The sequence below is a fragment of the Microtus pennsylvanicus genome, chromosome 15, assembly GCF_037038515.1.
Source record: "Microtus pennsylvanicus isolate mMicPen1 chromosome 15, mMicPen1.hap1, whole genome shotgun sequence".
Lineage (NCBI taxonomy): Eukaryota > Metazoa > Chordata > Mammalia > Rodentia > Cricetidae > Microtus > Microtus pennsylvanicus.
This window is the reverse complement of record NC_134593.1, coordinates 5539484-5562047: the sequence shown is the minus strand read 5'-3', so window position 1 is coordinate 5562047 and position 22564 is coordinate 5539484. Positions and strand designations below refer to the sequence as shown.

At 38.7% G+C, this 22564-nt stretch overlaps 1 protein-coding gene across 1 annotated transcript; it reads right to left on the bottom strand.

Annotated features, from left to right (window-relative positions):
* Positions 1–12997: 12997 nt before the first annotated feature.
* Positions 12998–13400, bottom strand: LOC142835832 (large ribosomal subunit protein eL27-like). Its single transcript, XM_075949626.1, has one exon. It carries the CDS (start codon positions 13398–13400, stop codon positions 13020–13022), a length of 381 nt encoding a protein of 126 aa, XP_075805741.1. The 3' UTR covers positions 12998–13019.
* Between the last annotated feature and the right edge of the window lie 9164 nt (positions 13401–22564).

Genomic DNA, 22564 nt, shown 5'->3' with positions numbered 1-22564 from the left:
GAGAGAGCACTTCATGCTGCACCAGAAAGGAGCACCTTCATCTCAGCCCGTCTTCCTGCAATAAAAACACAACTGGGGTTTTCGAGTGAGTTCCTTGATGTATGGCCCTGTTCTTCCTCATCAGTCTCACGTGATTCAACAACATTAGAGAGAAATTTTTCCTCTTAAATTCCTACTTGCAACAGAGGTAAATATCTTACTTTTATAAAAATATATTTCCTAAAGATAAAATACAGTGCTACAATGCTGTTTCAAATGGATTTGCCATAAGTCAGGTTCCCTCATTCAAATAATAGACTATGAACCCAATCTGTCTTGGAGCGTCAAGATGTAGAGAGTTGGTCTTATTAAGGTGCTCTGTTATGAGGCCCAGTCACGGAGACAAAGGATTGTTTTTCAACAGGGCTCTGGCTGCCACTGCAGGTCTTCAGCTTGAATGAAAAGGCAATTAAGAAAAGAACCTGGAACAAAGATCTTAACTAAATTCTCTGTTTTCACCTCTAGCATAATAAAAATGGTGTGTAGTCATCAGTTGGCTAAAATTAAGTAAAAACTGTGAAATTAAGCAACATTGGTAAGACCAACTTTATTTCTAAGAACATTTTCCTTCTAGTGTTACTTGACCTTTTTTTTCTTTTGTTCGTATAAAAGTTTTTGCTAAGGTGTTATAAGTGCTTATGTTGACGATAGAGGGAAGGAATATTACAAGTTCCTGTGTGAGGGCCTGCTGCCACTCTAGGGAAGTGGGCATTGAAGGATGTAATGTAGTTCTTACTGCTTTATGCTGGAGTCTTCACCTGACTGTTCAAAACTCATAGCTCAATTTACCTTCTTCTGTAACCATGAGAGTAAATCTTCAGTCTCCCAAGAAGCATTAAAAGCCCTACTACCAACTTATTGCTACACAAACCACAAAATACAGTAGCTTAAACATTCAGAGTTATAGATATGACTTGGTAAAATCACTGCTGTGCAAGCCTGAGGATGTGAGTTCGGATCCCTGGTTGCCACATTTAAAAAATAGGGATAGAGATAAATAGATAGATAGATAGATAGATAGATGTAGATGATCGATAGAAAGATAGATAGACAGATAGATGATTGATAGTTTATAGCTAGATAGACAGTTAGATAGATGATTGATAGATGATAGATAGATAGATAGATAGATAGATAGATAGATAGATAGATAGATAGAAGATAGACAGACAGTTAGATAGATGATTGATAGATAAATAGACAGATGATTGGTAGATGATAGATAGATAGACAGATAGATGATAGACAGATAGACAAATAGATGATTGATTGGTAGATAGATAGATAGATAGATGATTGATACGTAATAGATAGATAGACAGTTACATATATGACTGATAGATGAAAGATAGATAGATAGACAGATGGATAGATAGACAGACAGATAGATGATAGATAGATAGACAGACAGTTAGATGATTGATAGATAGATAGATGATAGATAGATGATTGATAGACAATAGATAGATAGATAGATAGATAGATAGATAGATAGATAGATAGATAGATGGGGAGGAAAAGGGAAAAGCTGGGCACCATCAGTTGGGAGGCAGAGAGAGGTGGCTCATGGAGTTTATTGGGCTTATCCAAATTAATGAGTTCCAGATTCAGTGAGAGGTGCTGCTTTAAAACCTAAAGAATGGGGCTGGAAAAATGACCCAGTGGTTAAGGGCACTTCCTTCTCTTCCCAAGAACCCGAGTTCAGTTGCCAATGCCACATCAAACAGCTTACAGCTGCCTATAACTCCAGTTCTGAGGGATCCAATGTCTCTGTCCTGTCAGGGCATCTGCACTAGTGCACATGTCCACATACACACGCATGGGCACACGTAAGACCACAGAATTAAAAATAATAAATTAATGGGGTGTAATTGACAAAGACAGCATAGACCTCTGGCCTCTACATGCATATAAATATATGTACATATACCCATACAAACACATACTCATTTATAACACACATGTATACAAATATAGAATTATTTGTCTGGGATGGGAATCTTGGTATGGCTTGGCAGAATAATCAACTTAAGGGTTAAATTAAGTGTATTGAAGTAGGATTCTCTTCCTAGCTCAGTCAGTGGTTGTTGACAAACTTCAACACTGAGAGCCTCAGGGCTTGCCTGGGTGATGGCTCCATTCTTGGCCTTTCCAATATGGCAGCTTGTTCATCAAGTCAACAAGATCAACAGTCCACAGATGATCTTTTGTAACTTAATCAAAGAATTGGTCTTGCCTGAGCTTCTAAGCTCTTTTGATTAGAAGTAAATCACTAGTCAGTGCACATGGTCAATCTCTCTAAAGTTGTTTTTGTTTGTTTGTTTGTTTGGTTTGGTTTTGGTTGTTCGAGATAGGGTTTCTCTGTAGCTTTGGAGCCTGTTCTACAGCTAGCTCTTGTACACCAGGCTGGCCTCGAACTCACAGAGATCTGCCTGCCTCTGCCTCTTGAGTGCTGGGATTAAAGATGTGCACCACCACCGTCTGTCTCTAAAGTTGTTGCTGTTTTTTTAAAAAAAAATAATTTAAAGACAGCCATGCATCATAAAACTGTCTCATAATGGAAATCATAGGGAATTTGCAAACCCTATTGAATATTAGCACTTATACCTTTTTTATACATAGCTCCATTCAATATGGCTCTTTCTAAGTTTCCTTGCATGCGTATCACAAAATAATAAATTTTCATTACATTTAGTGGCCATAATGTATAAAAATGTATTACTGAGTGTTTTGTAGTGGGCTCTTGGAGCCAAGAGAGGTGACTTTGACCTGCCACATCTTCCATAAAATACCCTGGTGCTATGACATGTTTGCTTTTTGAAAAATAATGAGTTTTTAAAAAAGTGACAATATTGAATGCCTTGAAATTTATCAAATCAATATAACCAGAAATATTCAGGATTCCATTTTACAGTGTTATTTTTCACAGGAAACTCCAAACTAGTAAAGCATAAAGATTTTTGACATAGTTTAATATCATATATGTATATATTTAATACCCTGCACCTTTAAAAACTATTGATTGTTGATATTAAATGTTATCATTCCCTTTTGACCAAAGGAAGACGAGTTAGTGAAAGTCACTCTCTTTTCCAGTGGTACAGCATCATAGCCTCTACATGAGGACTCTGATTTATATGAGCCCCTTCTCCATGCTGCTCCAAGGAATCCCCAATATGCCTGCTACTACCAATGGATATTGTAATAGACTAACAGGCTTTTCTAATCCCGAGTAGCTGTAAATACATTACTAATAAGCTCACAGATTAGACTAAGTTTGCTAATATGATGAAAATATAGGGCAGTGTTTCTGGATAGCCTTGTGGACTTGGTATAATCAGAAAGTCCTCAAAAATGAAAGAGGGTATTGAGTGGGCTGCTATCTTCAGTATTTTATGAAAAATGCTTGTAATCGCAGCCCAGCCCTGAGGATGCTGAAGTCAGTAGATCTCAAGTTTAAGGCTGACCTATGCTACATAGTGAGAAGCCACAAAAGGAACAAAGGAGATATTCTAAAGAGGACAGAGACAGGGAGAAGCAAACTCCCCCTAGAACTTTCATATGGATACAGTTGACATATAGTGTTGGCATCATGAGACCCATTTTGAACAACCAACCTCAAGAGCCACAAGACAATAACTTTGTAGACATTTTTTTGGACAGTTTTCACAGGAAACTAACACTGAAAGGCAGCCCTCTACATCCCTAAACATCTTCCATATTCCAGATCTTGTCAGGCAATGTGGAATAATGGGCTGATTATTTGTTGAGTAGAATATACTTTCAAGACACAATAACACTACATACACAATATCTCCCTTTAGATTTCAATGCAGCAGACAGTTCTAAACCATTGCATTTGAACAATGTAACTAAACATGTTATCTTGTTATGTGTTATGCTTTTGGGCAACCTCTCCAGTTTGGTGACGTGGAATATACTGAGTTCCTCTGCTTTCTTATAATTAATAATGTATAGCTCATATGATTGCTAATTAAATTGCTTTATTACTTACCATGTTATGAAAATGTATGGCACTAAAAATATATGTAACTTACATATAGGAGGCAGAGAGACAGCTCAGTGGTTAAGAACATATACTGCTCTTGAAGAGGACTTAGATGCTTATCCCAGCAGCTTCATGGTTGCTTTCAACTGCCTGTTACTCCAGTTCCACTGAACATGATGCCCTCCTCTGGCCTGTGCAGACTCTTGCATGCACATGGTACACATAAACTCAGACAGTCACACACAGGTATGCAAATATATTTTAAAATATTAAAAAAAAAAGCACAGCTGGGCAGTGGTGGCTCAAACCTTCAATTCTAGCACTTGAGAGTCAGAGGTGGATCTCTGTGAGTTTGAGCCTGGCCTGATCTACAGAGCAAGTTCCAGGACAGGTTCCAAAGCTATACAGAGAAACCATGTCTTGAAAAACAAAAATAAATAATTAAACAACATCATTAAAAACGAAAACCAACCAACCAAACACACAAGCAAACCAAAGCCTACAAAACTTAACCTGGCAGCCAAGGGACCCTCAGGATAGAGTGAAGAAAGTTCTGTCCTCTTTATGTGATCTTCAGGTCTTGAAGTGTGGACAGTGAATAAAGGATTGTCAGATTATATGGCTACATATTAACCATCAAAATTTAGAGTTGCTTATTGTTATTTTCTTTATCATAACTTGCTGCACAAATTACAATATCCAGGAACATGCGCAGTGTTACACATACACAGGAGCTCAGCACTAGGAATGTGGGTTTCACTTCTTTGTGTGCCCTTTGTTTATTTGCAAGAAGCCAAGGATGCATGTTTAATTATGTGGGGATATCAGCTGACTCTACAACTGCTGTAAAGATCCCAAATTAAACAGCCAGGACTAGAGGCAACCTGGAGGGTTTTGAGAGCAATCTCAGAGCTTGGAGAATTCATAAACCAAGTAAACCTTCTGACATAACTATAAAATGTGGTATAAACCCTAGAAAAAAATGGCCATCTTGAAAGGGTAACAGCACTTTTACGAGAATTCCAGCCGCACCATGGCAACATCAACCCGTCAAAGCAAATGAAGGGTAGTAAAAGTAAAATTAAACATGATGAAGGGGACACCAGCTTGCTAACAGCTTTCCAAGCAGTAAAGCTTTCAAATGTTATCTCTTCATTGGTCTGTTCAATCACACATGCCTGCTACCAAGCTTTCCGCATTCTGTATCTTTCTCATCGCCACAGCCTCCTTGCTTGAATGGACTTGTCTGTCTGTTCACTGAGGAGAGGAGTTGAAGCTTTCTTCTTTCTGTTCTAGTATATCCCCTTGCGTGCCCTTGCTCCTCTTCTGTAATTCTCTCTCTCCTTCCACTCTCTTGCCCTTGTTTTGGTGTCCAAGTCTCTGCCCTCAGCAAAGGTGGCTGTGCAGAAGCAGCTTGGGGGATGAGGGCCTAAATATAGCTCAAAGCCCCAGCTGGCACTCAGCATCTTATGAATAGGACCCAACCCTCCAACCCAATTCTGTCTTTTTCCTCTCCCTTGCTCCAAAACTCATTAATTCTTCTTCTTCAGGACTCTTATTCTCAATGAATCCCCTTTCCCTACCTCTTGTGCAGACTCATGGGGGCGTTTTTTGTGTGAACTCATAGACTAGTTAACCCCAGCATTCATATGCTTCCCTGTTTGCAGGGATGCAGAAATCTCAAGGTTACGTTTAGTTTCAGACCCACTCAACCATTGGGAATCCTTGGGACAATATTCTGGTACTTTCTTTCAGTGTCTTAAACCTCGCCTTAACTCTGTTTCAAATGTATTTGTTGTGCACATGTGCCAAAGTCCTCTACCTAGAGACTGCAGAGGTCATCCAACTGAATGGAAAGCAAAAGAGAAAAGCAAATGACCAAATATCTAACTGTGGCTTCCCAAAGCTCACACAGTGACAAGGAGATAAGGGGAAAAACAAAAGGCCAGGTATCCTTCTGTCCTTACACATAGTCAACAGGAGGTGATCAAGAAAAGGAGAAACCATGAAAAAAGAAGCAGGTGGCCATGCCAAGCATGTCAGTATTTCGCCCCTTAATCCCAGTTTGCTGTCTGTTAATGTGGTAATTAAGTTGCTATGAATTACAAGCCCCAGTCTCTCTCAATAACTGGTATGTCAACCCACCTCCTTTCCTATGATCAGCCTTGAAGTATGTTCCCTTGTGATTCACTTATCTGTCCAGTAGAATATGAGCTTCCACTGTCTGCAGAGTGGGACTTCACATGCTCACAAGCCTTTAAGGTCTGAAAAAGCAGTCACTGGACTTGTCTGCTGGAGCTTAGGGGAGAGAGAATATTCCCAAAGATGCTTAGAAAGGTCCCACCATTACTCTACAAGCTTCTCTCTGGTACTAGTCATACCATCCCTAGCTTCCACCAAAAACCGAGATTATTTGTCCTTGTTGGCTTCTCTTACAGACTTACTAGATGGTTTCTGACCTCCTATCTACAGTGGCAGCTTAAACAAGCATTGAAAGCTGTAAGTACACTCAGAAAGATATTAATGCTTCTTCTCCATTCTCCTGTTAGCAGGGCTGTTGGTGTTACCCTTGTTCAGGTAGCCACATTGGTGAGACTTCATAGCTTGGCTTCTGACATTGCCAGGAGAAACAATCTCACAGTAAACTTCCTATTTCTCTGACTCTTGTAGTCTAGATATGAAGATCAAATATACTTGAAATAACTGGGTTTTGTTGTGTGGTACTGGGGATAGAACTTAGAGCCATGATCATGCTAAGCAAGCTTCTACCCCCAAGAATTTCTCTCTTTTAGGGGTTGTTGATTTTTGAGGAAAGATCTCTTTGTATCCAGGTGGACCTAGAACTCCGTATCTTTCTGGATCAGTCTCCTACCTGCATGCTAGAATTACAGGTATGTGCCAGCACATGTGGCTGGAATAACCTAGTAAGTACTTCCTTCATTCTCTCAGACATGCTTGCTCTTGGATTAAAAAGAACTTCAGACTAGATCTCTTCTATGTTCCTCTCAAGGATCAAATGGACCATGACAGTTTGCTCAAATTTGAGAAATATTCTCAAGAGAAAAAGTATTATAAATCTTTCTTATATTCACTTAAATTGTGAGTATCTTTTTTTAAGTAAGAACATAAATCCTGGGCCACATTGCCTGAGTTTAAACTGCAGATGTTTGATTAGTAACCTTGGCTATATCACCAGGCTTCATCTTGTCTCTGTTTCCTCCATGTAAGTTGAGAATATTAACACTATTGCCATTTGCTTTTTGTAAAAATCAAATTGATTAGTATTTGCAAAATACTAGGTGACTGGAATACAATGTATTTTTAATGGTTACATTCATTGTCAACCTGACTGGATTTGGAGTCCCCAACAGACACTTCTGAGCATATCTGTGAGGATGTTTTCAGAGAGGTTTTAGTAACAATATGTGCTCTTTCTCAGTGTGGGTGGCACCGTTCCATTGATTGGAGTCCTAGACTGAGCTTCCAAAGGAAAAGAGGAAGAAGTTGAATCAGCATGTCTCTCTCTAGCTTCCTTACTAAGGGGGTCTATGACCATTTGACTTAACAGATCTGCTGGCCTGCTTCCTAAACCTATCCAAACAGCATCACCAACTGAGGATGAAGCATTCAAATGCCTGAGATTATGGGGGACATTTATCATTCAAACTCACTACAATGCTATATGTGTTAAGCAAAAATTTCTAGCTGGGCCGTGGTGGCGCACACCTTTAATCCCAGCACTCTGGAGGCAGAGGCAGGCGGATCTCTGGGAGTTTGAGGCCAGCCTGGTCTACAAGAGCTAGTTCCGGGACAGGCACCAAAAGCTACAGAGAAACCCTGTCTCACAAAAACCAAAAAAAAAAAAATTTCTACAAATGCATATCCATAAAAGCTAGGAATGAGGTCTCTATGCATACAGCTCTTATTCAACTACAAGCACATTTTGAAAACCACTCAGTTATAGATCAAACTAATTGAAAAACTTATAATATTAATTCAATGTGATAAAGAATATTGGTTTTTCTGAACCTAAATCATAGAAGTTGTGATTAATTCCATAAAGATTTAGCCTCAGATCTAGCTCCACATTGAATATGTTTCCATATCCCTGATTTTAATACCATTAAAGAAAGTCTATGTACATAAATAAGTTTCTCAAATTTTGCGAATACCTCCAAGACTTTGCAATTTAGAGTAACCAAATATAGTTATTTTTATCAGCATTCTACCAGAATGGCAATTTGAAAAAAAATCTTTATTTTTGAGATCTCTTATAAATGCATATAATTCAATACGATCATATCTACTCCTCATTTTCTGCTTTCAACTCTCCCCATATCCCCCCAATTTCTCTTTCAACTTCTTTTCTTTCCTTTTTTCGAGAACCCACCAGGTCCAGTTGATACAGTTCATTTGTACGATGGTGTGGGGGCATTCACTGAAGCATATGCCACCTGTCAGTGGCCACATCCTGAAGAAAGAATGACTCCGTCCTACAGCAACAATTGACCCACAATAGCGCCTCAGTAGAGGGCAGGGTCCAGAATGCCAATTTTAATTAAAGATAATGTCACTGTGAAAATGTCCTCTAATTTCCAGGCAGAAATTTGGAGGGCACTTGTAGCTCCCATCCCTTTGCTCCCATTTTTAAGCTGAATTAATCTTCACGCAGTGACCTGTGATTCTGCCTTCTACTTGTCCTCTCCTTTGCCCTTCAAGGCTGAGCAACCATCTACTTCTTCTCTGTGTCTCTGCCAAGCGACCTAACTATCTTCCTGCTTTACTTGCATGTTTCCCGGCTTTTCCTTACATAATTTAACAGGAACTAAACAATTGATTATTTTAGGGCTCATGCCAAAGCTAAGAATCTCTTAATTAATCAGTTGTGTAAGACTTAAATTGTCCCTTAGTAAAGTTGCTTAAGCTATACACACACACACACACACACACACACACACACACACACACACACACACACACACTGCCCACCTGACAGGCCAAGTCTACCTGAGAAGATTCTTCTTTTCCTACTTCTCTGTGGTCATCCTCCTCAGTATCACCCCTAGAAATGCCAGTTTGCAGTCATTTCCTCTCCCACAACCAAGGCTTCCTATCCCTCGAGTCCTTTGCCCATTACCTCTTCCTTCTCTGGGGTTTTCTTTCCATAAGGAAGACTCCTTCTCGTCTTTCAGGTGTTTGTGTGAAAGCTAAACTTTCTGTGAAGTTTTCTCTGATCATTTGAATGTCTTGTCTCTTGGGTTCATTTGATTCTTTATCATATTGTATTGATCATTTTATTCATATGACTTCTCAAAATTCATAATACAGATTTGTTTCTCTGTTTTCTGATTTTTTTTGTCACTTAGCTAATAGTGGTTGGATTCCTAGCATATCTGTGAGTACCTGGTATCTAGTATAGTACATGACCCTCAATACGCACTTAAAAATACTTGAGAAATAAAGGTGTTATTCAAACCCATTATTGAATGGTTGTAGAAGGAACAGTGGGCAGGCCTGCTTTTCGTCCTGCCTGGCTCTACATGGCTAGCTTAGCCCCGGAAATAACAACACACAAATTGCATTCTTTTAAACTCTGCTTGGCCCATTGGCTTTAGCCTCTTACTGGTTAATTCTCATATCTGGATTAACCCATTTTTAATAATGTGTGTAGTACCACAAGGTGGTGGCTTACCGGGAAGGATCTTAACCTGGGTCCATCTGGAGAGAAGAGCTATATCATCTGCCTCACTTCCCTTCTTCCCAGCATTCTGTTCGGTCTACTCTGCCTATCTAAATTCTGCCCTATCAGGCCAAGCAGTTTCTTTATTAACCAATGAAAGTAACAGATAGACAGATGACCCTCCTCCATCAAAGGGTTTAAGATCAGATGAGTTCTTCATCATGTTCATTCCAAAATGTTCTTCAGGTTGGTGCATGCAGAGTCAAGGTTAAGGTAGACTATTTTGACAAGTAAACACATATCTGGAGAGAGGACTGAGTGGTTAAGAATACCTACTGCTCTGGCAGAGAACCTAAGTTCAGCTCCCAGCACCCACATCAGGTGACTCACAATCAACTGCAAATCCAGTTTCAGAGAATTTCACTTGTTCTTCTGGACTCGAACATCTATGTGCATGTGGTGAACATAAACTTACACAGGCATATATATTTAAACTTTTAAAAACAGCACAAACTTACTCTTTGAAAGGTTGTAAATTCAGCATAGGCCTCACTGAGAAAAATCAAAGTACAGCCATGTGTGCTCCCTGCTGTAAGTCTGGGAATATTTCACATTTTCACTGGTTCTAGTCCTGATGCTCATGTTCTGAGGCTCATGGTCTGATTTCTCTGATCTCAACGCCTCATCCCAATGTCCTTATCATGGTGCATATCTCATGCTCTCATTTAGATGTAGAGTTCTCACTGACCAAACACAGTTTTTTTGAACCAAAAGATTTTAGCTTTAGAGGACATTGAATAAAATACCTAAAATCTTGAAAATACCATTTGCCTAGATTTATATCCCCTACATATGCTGATGTATTTTAGTGTCTATTGTGATCCCAAAATAAGTTCATGGGGAATTATCAAACATGGTTAATACATCAATGAGTGAAATTATTTATCTTCCCACATGCTTGATTTGCTTTTCCATGACCCAGTGTGAAGATGATATATTTCCCTGATATGTAGCTTTGTATTTAGAATAGATATTTGAACATACATAATTTGTTGAACTGGTAAGCATTTGGTACAAGTTGTGTTGCCAATAGCATCACTAAAACCACTGTAATTTTGTTGTAGTAAATAAGCACATCATGGGAAAATATTCATTTTTAATATTGCTATGTGAATAGGTCTCACTTGTTCATCACCAGATCACCAGTTAGCTTCAAAGTCAAGACAAATAGAAAATACTGGTGAACATATCATTTGCTGAGTCATTGCTTCTTCAATTGCCTGGACCTGTTAGACATCCATTCACTTGCAAACCGCATTCATCTTCTTACAGTTTTCGAATAATAATTATTCTTACTGATCTGATCATTATTATAACTGAACATTTATGTGTATAGTACATAGATGGTATATATATATATATATATATATATATATATATATATATATGCATATACACATGTAATCATATATAATTGCCTATGTCATCTATTGTACAGTCAAATATAGTGACAGGTATCTTGCATGTATTATTCTCATTTTCATGATAAAAACACAAAATTGACATTGTCACTATCATCACTATTCTGAAAAGAAGATGCTAAGGCCAATGGGGATGTTAGAAAGTCACCCAATAAGTGTTCTTGTGCCCGAGTTCTCTGAAGGAATCCTCCAGGCAGCCCTTCCTCTGCCTGGATTCATCTTCCTTACTGTGAAGAGTCATGGCCCATGCCCAGAACAAGAATGTCCAACCTGAAGGGAGGGCAGATAGTCGCCAAGTAACAGAGAGAATATTTGGAACTTAACACTGGAGCAGCACCTGGAGACCATCCAAGACCCAGAGGAAAGGCAGATTGCCTGGAGTCATAAGAAGCCTTTCCATGATGCTGATCATATGCCCAGCATTAACTTCAGCTTTGTTCCTTGCTCAACCAATCCTCACAACAACCACATGGGGGCTATGGTGACTTAAGTCATCTTATAAACAACAGGAAGCAGAGGCCAAGAGAGTTTGGGAGATTTGCCTGAGGTCACAGAGTTAGGAAGTGACGGACTAGGATACTGAAACCCAGACAAATCTAAGTACTTTGCTTCTCCACAGGTACCAGTAGCTTCAACACATGTATTGTCTCATTGAATCCTGTTCTTTACTGGTTGCCAAGTGTCAATAAATCTCGGGTTCCTTCTAACCACGTTAAATGCCATAACCATTACATTGTGTTGTTTCATTACAGTAACTATCTCCCAAGCGGCTATGAGCTGCTTGTCCCATCTGTGCCTTCGCAAGCTCTCGCTTAAGCTGATGGGCCACAGGCATTCAGCTGCTCTCCCCTGCAGTCCGTCTTTACTCATCGCCACTGTTTTAACCAGTCCTGGAGTTTTGCTTCTGATGCAAGGTTTACAAGGGAGCCATAATCACACAATTACCCTTCACCATGCGGTGCTGACAATGCAGTTGTCTGTCAGCAAATGGCCTGAGCAGCTCCTGCATGGGATTGTCTGGACCACACTGAGCAAAATCAGGCTGTTCCTACGATGCCTCTAACTAGAGGAAAACAATAGCGCTGTGTTTGTCAGATTGCGAGGATGCTTTTGTCTGGCTTTCCTGCTCACATACTGAGATCCAAACATGAGCTGCAGAGGAAAGGGGAATTATCCAGAGACAAAATGCCTTTGTCCTACCTTTTTTTTAAAACTAAAAACAGTTGAATGTGTTTTGCAGAGGATTCTTGAAAATCAATTAGAATAGGTTTTCCATGTCTTCTCCTGAAGAGTGTGTTCCTAATGTAACCCACAGGTTTGTCTCCCGAATAGAAAAAGGAATGGAGACATTTTATTTGGTCAGTGGATGAGGGAAAAGATTGACTCCCTGTGCTATGGCTTACTCAGCTAAAGCATAGGGCACCAATCTAATCACAGGGCATGGCCAGTTCAGGCAATACATACGCTGCTGCCTGGAGTCTTAGCTAGGGCTATCCTTGTAGAGTCCTGGGAGTTGCCCTTGCATCTGGCTTCTGCTGGACCCATAATAGCCTCCCTTTCCAGTCATCTCTCTCAGCACTGTTTCCCTCCTCCCAATCCCAACCCAACCCCTGAAGTTCCCATGCCCACTCACCCCCAGCCAACCCAGGAGATCTCCTCTATCTCCCCTTCCCAGGAAGATTCATGCATCCCCCTTGGGCACCCCTTGTTACCTACACTCTCTAGGTCTGTGGATTGTAGCATGGTTATTCTTTTTTTGTTTGTTTGTTTTTTGTTTTTTAAACTTTTAATGATGTAAACAAAAATATGCCTAAAAGCGAAGCTTCTGGAAAAACCATTTGTTCTTCCCTGTCTTGTATCGTTCCTCAAATTTGACCTTGGCTTCCCGCCTTGCTTTGCATTTGACAACAGTTTTGTCCAGGGGGATGTCCACAGAGTACCTTGTAGGCATCAGGTGGTTGGAGTTATAAACCTTCACAAAGGACTTGATCTTGGATCTCTTGGCGACTTTCTTCTTGCCCATGGCAGCCATCAATTTTTGAGGATAGCAGTCAATTCCAGACACCAGGGCATGGCTGTAAGGGCGGTCTGAGGTGCCATCATCAATGTTCTTCACGATGACGGCTTTGCTTCTGGAGTAGTGTTCAGCCAGGACAAGCACCACTTTCCCCGGTTTCATGAACTTGTCCATTTTCACAGCGAGCAGCCGGTCCCCAGCAGAAAAGGAGCATGGTTATTCTTAACTTTATTGGTAATATTTACTTATGAGTGAGTATATGCCATGTTTGTCTTTCTGGATCTGGGTTACCTCATTTAGGATGATTTTTTTTCTAGTTTCATAAATTCACTTTCTAATCTCCTGATGTCATTGTTTTAAACAGCTGCGTGCTATTCCATTGTGTAAATGTACCACATTTTTTTTTAATCCATTTTTTGGTCAGGTGGCATTTAGGTTGCTTCCATATTCTGGCTGAAACTATGAACATAGTTGAGCAAGTGTCCTTGTAGTTTGATTGAGCATCCTTGTTGAAATAAGATTGGGCGGGCTGGTCTGCATCCCGCCACCCGGCTAGCTTTACCCGAAATAATTACACAGAAACTGTATTCTTTTAAACACTGCCTGGCCCATTAGTTCCAGCCTCTTATTGGCTAGCTCTTACATATTAATCTAACCCATTTCTAATAATCTGTGTAGCCCACAAGCTGGCTTACCAGGAATGATCTTAACCTGTGTCTGCCTGGAGTGGGAGAATTATGGCGACTCTTTGACTCAGCTTCTTTCTCCCAGCGTTCTGTTCTGTTTACTCCGCCTACCTAATTTTATGTCCTATTAAAGGGCCAAGGCAGTCTCTTTATTTAACAAATGAAATAACAGAAGACTCTATGTCATTGTTTTTAACAGCTGCGTGCTAGTCCATTATGTAAATGTACCACATTTTTTTTTATCCATTTTTTGGTCGAGTGGCATTTAGGTTGCTTCCATATTCTGGCTGAAACTATGAACATAGTTGAGCAAGTGTCCTTGTAGTTTTATTGAGCATCCTTCGGGTGTAATGCTGTGTCTTGAGGTAGATTGATTCCTAATTTTCTGAGAAACTGTCATAGTGATTTCCAAAGTGGCCATATAAGTTTGCACTCCCACCAGCAGAAGAGGAGTGTTCCCCTTGCTCCACATCATTTCCAGTATAAACTATCATTTTTGGCTTTGATCTTAGCCATTCTGACAGGGGTAAGATGAAATCTCAGAGTCATTTTGATTTGTATTTCCCTGGTGGCTAAGGATAATAAACATTTCTTTAAGTGATTCTCTGCCATTTGAGATTCTTCTGTTGAGAAGTCTCTGTTTATGTCTGTACAACATGTTTTAATTGAATTATTTAGTTTTATGATGAGTAGTTTCTTGAGTTTATGTATATTAGATGTAGGATTGGTTAATATCTATTCCCATTCTGTAGGCTGCCATTTTGTCCTATTGACAGTGCCCTTTTCCTTATAGAACCTTTTCAGTTTTATGAGATACCATTTATTAATTGTCAATCTAGTGTGTGTGTTACTAGTGATCTACTCAGAAAGTTGTCTCCTGTACAGATGTATTAAAGTGTATCCCTAATTTCTCTTCTTTCAGGCTCAGTGTAACTGGATTTATGTTGAGATCTTTGATCAGCTTGGACTTGGGTTTTGTGTAGGTGATAGATGTGGATCTATTTGCATTCGTCTACATGCCAACATCCAGTTATGATAGCACCACTTGTTGAAGATGCTTTCTTTTCTCCATTGCATAGTTTTGGCTTCTTGGTAAAAAATCAAGTGTCCATAGTTGTGTGGACTTATACCTGGATCTTTGATTCAATTACATTGGTCAATGTGTCTGTTTTTATGCCAAAACCATGCTGTTTTTATTACGGTAGCTCCACAGTAGAGCTTGAGATCAGGGATGGTGACACCTCCAGCAGTTCTTTCATTGCGCAGGGTTGTTTCAGCTATCCTGAATTTTTTTCATATGAATTTGAGTATTATTCTTTCAATGTCTGTAAATAATTGTGTTGGAATTTTGATGGTGATTGCATTGAATCTGTATATTGTTTTGGTAAGATGACCGTTTTTACTATGTTAATCCTACTGATCCATGACCAGAGAATATCTTTCCATCTTCAGATATCTTTACTAATTTCTCCAAGACTTGAGGTTCTCGACATATGGTCTTTCACTTGCTTGGAGTTACCCCAAGGTATTTTATATTGTTTGTGGCTATTGTGAAGGGTGTTGTTTTCCTGATTTCTTTCTTAGTCCTTTTATTATTTGTATATAAGAGGGCTACTAATTTTTTTGAGTAATCTGCTGTTACAGTGTTTATTAGCTGTGAGAGTTTTCTGGTAGAATTTTTGGGATCACTTTTGTATACTTTTATGCCATCTACAAACAGAAATACTTTGACTTTATCTTTTTCAATTTGTATTGATTTGATCTCCTTTTGTTTTCTTTTTGCAATAGCTAGAACTTCGAGTATTATATTGAATAGATAGAAAGTGGAAAGCCTTGCTTTGTTCCTGATTTTGGTGGAATGCTTTGAGTTTTTTCCCATTTAATTTAATGTTGGCTTGCTGTAAATTGATTTTTTTATAATTATGTACATTCCTTGTATTCCTGAACTCGTCAATACTTTTATTATGAAGGGTTTGTGGATTTTGTTAAAGGCTCTTTCAGCATGCAATGAGATGATTGTGTGGTTTTTCCTTCAGATTGTTTATATGGTGGATTACACTGACAGATATTTGTATGTCTAATCATTCTTGAATCTCTTGGATGAAGTTCACTTGATCATGATAGATGACCTTTTTTATGTGGTCTTAGATTCAGTTTCCCAGTATTTTATTGATTTTTTTGCATCAATGTTCATGAGGGAAATTGGTCTATAATTCTCTTTCTTCATGAATATTTGTGTGCTTTGGGTATCAGGGTAACTGTGGTCTCATAAGAACTTGACAATATTCCTTCTGTTTCCATTTTGTGGGATAATTTGAGGAGTACTGGTATTAGCTTTTCTTTGAAAGTCTGGTAGAATTCTGAGCTGAAACTATCTGGACTTTTCATGGTTGGGAAACTTTTAATGACTGCTTCTATTTCCTTAGGGTTTATAGATCTATTTAAATTATTTATCTGATCTTGGTTTAATTTTGGCATGTGGTGTCTGTCCATTTCTTTTAGATTTTCCAGTTTTGTGGAGTACAGGTTTTTGAAGTATGGCCTAATGATTGTTTGTATTTCCTCAGTGACTGTTATTATGTCTCCCTTTTCTTTTCTGATGTTGTTAATTTGGATATTCTCTGTCTGCCTTTTAGTTAATTTGGATAAGGATTTGTCTATCTTGTTGATTTTCTCAAAGAACTAACTCCTTGTTTCATTGATTCTTTGTATTGTTCTCTTTGTTTCTATTTATTGATTTCATCCCTCAGTTCGATTATTTTCTACCATCTATTCCTCTTGGGTATGTTTGGGGTTTTTTTGTTCTAAAGTGTTCAAATGTGCTGTTAAGTCACTAGCATGAAATTTTTCCAAACTCTTTATAAAGGCATTTAGTACTTTGAACTTTCCTCTTAGCACCACTTTCATAGTGTCCCATAAGTTTGGGTATGCTATGCATTCATTTTCATTGAATTATAAGAAGTCTCTTAACATCTTTCTTTATCTCTTCTTTAACCCCAGTTGACAATTGTTTAGTTTCCGTGAATTTATAGACTTTCTGTAGTTCATGTAGTAAAGTTCCTTTTTTTAAAATTGATTTTATTGAGCTATACAGCTAAACCTTTTTCTTTGCTCCCCTCCCTTCCTCTCTCCTCCACTTCAACCCTCTCCCATGGTCTCCATGCTCGCAATTTACTCAGGAGATCTTGTCTTTTTCTACTTCCCATGTAGATTAGATCCATGTATGTCTCTCTTAGGGTCCTGATTGTTGTCTAGGTTCCCTGATTCTCTGGGATTGTGAATTGTAGGCTCGTTTTCTTTCTTTTTCTTTCTTTCTTTTTTTTTTTTGCTTTATGTCTAAAAGCCACTTATGAGTGAGTGTATATATTTGTCTTTCTGAGTCTGAGTTACCTCACTCAATATGAAGTTTACTCAAAAAATAAATCAGTGAAGTCCATCTTTAATCAATGAGGATCTGGTAAGATACAAAAGATTATTCTGATTTTTTTTTTTGTATCTGTTGAGGTTTACTTTGTTACCAAGTATGTGGTTCATTTTAGAAAAGGTTCCATGAGGTGCTGAGAAGAAAGTATATTCTTTTGTGTTTGGATGGAATGTTCTATAGATGTTTGTTATATCCATTTGAGTCTGTCAGTTCTGTTATGTCTCTGTTAAGTTTCAGTCTGGCTGAGCTGTCCAGTGGTGAGAGTGGGATGATGAAGTCTCCCACTATTAGTGCCTTGAGTTTTTTGTGTGATTTAAGCCTTAGTAATGTTTCTTTTACATATGTGGGTGCTCTTGTATTTGAGGCATAGATGTTCAGGATTGAGACCTTCATCTTGATGGATTTTTCCTGTGACAAATATGAAGTGTCCTTTCTGTCTCTTTTGGCTGATTTTAGTATGAAGTTTATTTTGTTAGATAGGATAGCTACACTCACTTATTTCTTATCTCCATTTAATTGGAAAAGTTTTTTTTACCAGCTATTTAATCTGAGGTAATGTCTGTCTTTGAGGTTGAGGTGTGTTTGCTGTATGCAGCAGAAGGATGGATCCTGTTTTCATATCCATTCTGTTAGCCTGTGTCTTTGTATAGGTGAATTGAGTACATTGATATTAAGATATTTTAATAGCCAGTGATTGTTAATTCCTGTTATTTTTTCAGTGGTAGTGTTTATGTGTTTCCCTTCTTTAGGGTTTGTTCTTGTGAGATTATTTGTTGCCATTGTTTTCATGGGTGCAGCTAAATTCCTTGGGTTGGACTTTTCTTTTTAGTACTTTCTGTAGAGCTGGGTTTGTGGATGGATATTCATTAAATTTGACTTTGTCATGAAATACCATATTTTCCCCACCTATGGTTATTAAAAGTTTTGCTGGATATAGTACTCTGGGCTGGCATCCATGGTCTCCTCAGTCTGCATCAAGGTTCTTCTGGTATTTAGAGACTCCTTTGATAGGTCTGCTTATATGTGTACTTAGCCTTTTTCTCTTGCAGCCTTTAATATTCTTTCTTTTTTTGTATGTTTAGTGTTTGATTATTATGTGGCAAGATGACTTTTTTCCTTGTCCAGTATATTTGATGTTTTGTAAACTTCTTGAACCTTTATAGGAATATCCTATATCTTATAAAGGTTGAGAAAAATTACTTCTATGATTTTGTTGATTATATCTTCCTTGTCTTTGAGCAGGAATCCATTTACTTATTCTATTATTATTTTTAGGTTTGGTCTTTTCATAATGTCCCATATTCCTGGATATTTATGTTAGGATATTTTTATATTTAACATTTTCTTTGACCAATGAATATATTTCCTCTATTTTATCTTCAATGCCTGAGATTGTCTCTTCCATCTCTTGTATTCTGATGGCAATACTTGCATCCATAGTTTCTGTTCCCTTATTCAAGTTTTCCTTTTTCAGAATTCCTTTAGTTTGTGTTTTCTTTATTGCTTCTATTTTCATTTTCAGATCTTGAACAATTTTATTTGTTTCTCTCAACTGTTTTTTCTTGGTTTCCTTGACATTCTTTAGGAGAAATTTATCATTTTCCTCCATTTTTTGGGTTGTCTTTTCCTCCATTTCTTTAAGGGATTTTTACATTTCATCTTCACAAAGTTATTTTAAGGTCATTTTCTTGTGTTTCAGCTGTGTTTGAATGTTCAAGCCTTGTAGCCATAGGATAGTTGGGTTTCAGTGGTGACATATTGCCCTTTCTGTTTTCCCTGAAGAGTGGGTTTCCCATTTGACACACTTGCTAGCAGTGTTTGAAAGGCCATTTTCTTCTACATCATCAGTATACCCAGTCTTTTTGGTTATTTCAGTTGATGTCTGTTAGGCCTTGTTATAGGCCCCTCCCTGAAGTATGAATTTACACCCAACTCAACTAATAAGGTGGCACACTTAGTTTTGTATATATGGCCACATTTATATCTAATTTTGTGAAGTGTCTGTTTACAGCTTTGGGTCATTTTTTAATCTCCTAGGTGAATGTTTGGCCAAACTTTAGCTCTCTTCCCAGGGAGGCAGCATGATACAGCACAGTTACTCATGTGCATGTTTGAAAGTCCTGGTTCACCCTGTATCCCCACCCCCTCTGCACAGACTGACCTGAAGAGAGGATCATTTCTGAATAAATGCTGGTTATACTCCACAGTGACTGGGTGCTACCAACAGGCAGCAAGGATTGACAGCTTGTTAGTAAAGCCAGGTCCCTTTGTGAGATGTTTGCAGAATGATTGATTTACAATAAAGTGGTTCCTGGTGGGTGCATGCAGGTGGAACTGATGTGGATCGATTCTAGGGGCGCTAACTAATCAGCTGTTTAAACTGGCGGGAAGAGTGCTCAGTGACAGACACAGTGCCACCATCATTTTCCCCCTAAGATTACAAATTACCTTGTTCTGGTGTGCTGGGCTGTGTGACAACCTGAGGCAGCCTTAGAGGTGGGGAGGACAGGGCAGGCCAGCTGTGGTCTCCTGAGGATCCACCTTTTCTATATGGCTGGGCCTGGGCTTGCTCTCTGACTGAAGAAAAAAACCTCACCCTCGAATCGGGTCAGGAATTTTTTTCACTGAAATTCTTTCCCCAGTGTTATGGGAGCAGCTAAGTTTTGATGGGTCCACTGCTCTTATCTTCTCCCTTTTGTAAACCCCTCTCTTTTTTCTGTACCTTTTTATAAGTAGGACCGACACAGAGGGAACGAACCTCTACATTTGGAGAGAAAGTTATGTCTCCAAGGGCTAAATCCTTGGTCTGAAAATGATTGCTATTATTTTGTTCTCTTTATAGTGAGATTAAAGTATGATATTCTTTCAGCTTCAGTCTTATCTTTTATAATATCCACTGTAGCGTGTTCTGGAAACTCGTGAAGTTTTGGTCAAATGGCCAGGTAAGGTGTGGAGAGCAATGAAGATGAACCTGGAGGAACCAATATAGCTGTAATCACAACAAAGAATGCTAAACTTACCCGTGTGGTGGTGGTACACGCCTTTATTCCCAGCACTTGGGAGGCAGAGGCAGGCAGGTCTCAAGAAGTTCATGGCCAGCCTGGTCTACCAAGAGAGTTCCAGAATAGCCAGGACTGTTACACAGAGATACCCTGCCATAAAACCAAAGACACCCCCTGCAAAACTACCAAAAAACATTTAAAAAGTGCTAAACTTGACAGTTCACTAGGGAACAAATCCTGGCCCACTGCATAGCTGTTTGTGGTACATTACCTTATCCTTAAGGCAGCTCAGCGAAAGGCACTGAACTGATTTTTTTAGGTATGACAAAGTAGAAATTAAATGTCATTCTCTAGAAGATTCTAAAATAGGTAAAATCTCACATCAAATGAAAGGCTTTTATATTGTAACAGGTCCAAAGACAACCTGGGCAGACTGAATTAGCAAGCAGGGTTTTACACACACACACACACACACGTGTGTGTGTGTGTGTGTGTATGTATGTGTGTGTGTATGCTTTATGAACAGTCTGCAATGGAAGTCTGGTGTCAGAAGAAAAATCTGAAACCTTCCCTGTTGAAAGAAGTCTGTCCCATCTGGTCCCGCGGCCATTCAGTACCAAAGAAACACACAGAGGGTTACATTAATTATAAAGTGGTTGGCCTATTAGCTTGGGCTTATTATTAACTCATATCTTATTTTAACCCATAATTTTTGTCTGTGGCAGCCATGTGACTTGGTACCTTTTATCAGTGAGGCATTCTCATCTTGCTTCCTCTGTTTCTGGGTAATGACTGCAGACTGAGCCTTTCCTCTTCCCAGGATTTTCCTATTCTGTTCATCCCACTTCTACTTCCTATCTAGTTTCCCTGCCTATATTTCCTGCCTGGTGACCGGATAATCAGCATTTTATTAAACCAATATAAGTGACAAATCTTTACAGGGTACAAGAGCAGTGTCCCACAGCACCTTCCAGTTATCACTTCAGAAGAATATGCTTCTTCACCACTTGATGCTATTACGCTCCACCCAGAGATAAAACAGGGTTAGCACTACAATAGTGAAATTAGTATGCCCTCTGGGATAGACAACTAACAGATGAAGTAAAAAACACACTGTGGTATTTACACACAAAATAGAATGTGGGATGCATTAAAACTGAGAGAGAAGAGATGGATTAAAAAGTGCATTGCTCTAGAGTAACTGGAAAGCTATTGTAAAAACTCCATATAGAAACTTGACAGATACAAGGCTTTAGGACAAATACTAACTGTGTCAATGCAGAAACCAAAACCCTAAAGTCTTCAGATATTTAGGTAACTACTCAAAACTTTGAAGCAGTATAACTGTATGCAGAAAAGCAAAGGAAAAAAACCAACAAATGAAAAACATACATAATGTTAATGCATAAAACCTTTGCCTTTGTATTTTTATTGTTTCCCTGAAATAATATAAAGATTAAAACTTGAGCCAATTATAATAGGAATATTTACAACTAAAGTGCTGAAGAATTAGTACCACGTAATATACAAGATGCTCCATAGATAAGAAAAATGGGAACCTCAGTGGGTACATTAAGACCAAGATATGAAGAATTGAGTTATAATGGAGGAAATGAAAATGCTAAATTACCTTTTATTTGCAAATTCACCCATAAACAAATGATTAAATATTGTGATGAGGTGGCATTTTTCATTGATCAAATTAGCAAAGATGTGAATATAATAATAATTAACATTAGCAATTTCATGATACGACACACAGTCTCCTGTGTATAAGAATAAAGGTTGTATTGCACAATTTTCTGGTCATTGAGTCAAGTTCCTTTCACTGGTTCCTCCACTCTTAGCTCAAGCTCCCTTTGCCTTTCTTTTTGTTATAGGGCAAATGGGGATGTATTTTCCCTTAGCATCACATATATTTTATAAAACTGGCATGCTATGAATTATACTAGTGATGCACCATTTCACACGTATTTTAAATACCTGGAGTTCTCATTGTAAGAAGCTTCTCCTCTAACTAAAACTGATCATGTGTTTCTAAAAAATCACACAGAGGTGACTGGTTGCCCCAGAAATCCTCCAATGTTCATGGCAACCCAATACTTCTCTGATAGGTCCCCATGGAGGACAGAATGGTTGCAAATCCCATGTGTTAGCAAGCGGACAGTTCCCTGAGCATCGAGAGCTCTTTCACTTGTTACTGTATTTATAAATGGGAGGTGTAGA

What these genes read in the sequence shown, in the direction of transcription:
- LOC142835832 (XM_075949626.1), bottom strand. Translation starts at nt 13,400, where the DNA reads ATGGACAAGTTCATGAAACCGGGGAAAGTGGTGCTTGTCCTGGCTGAA.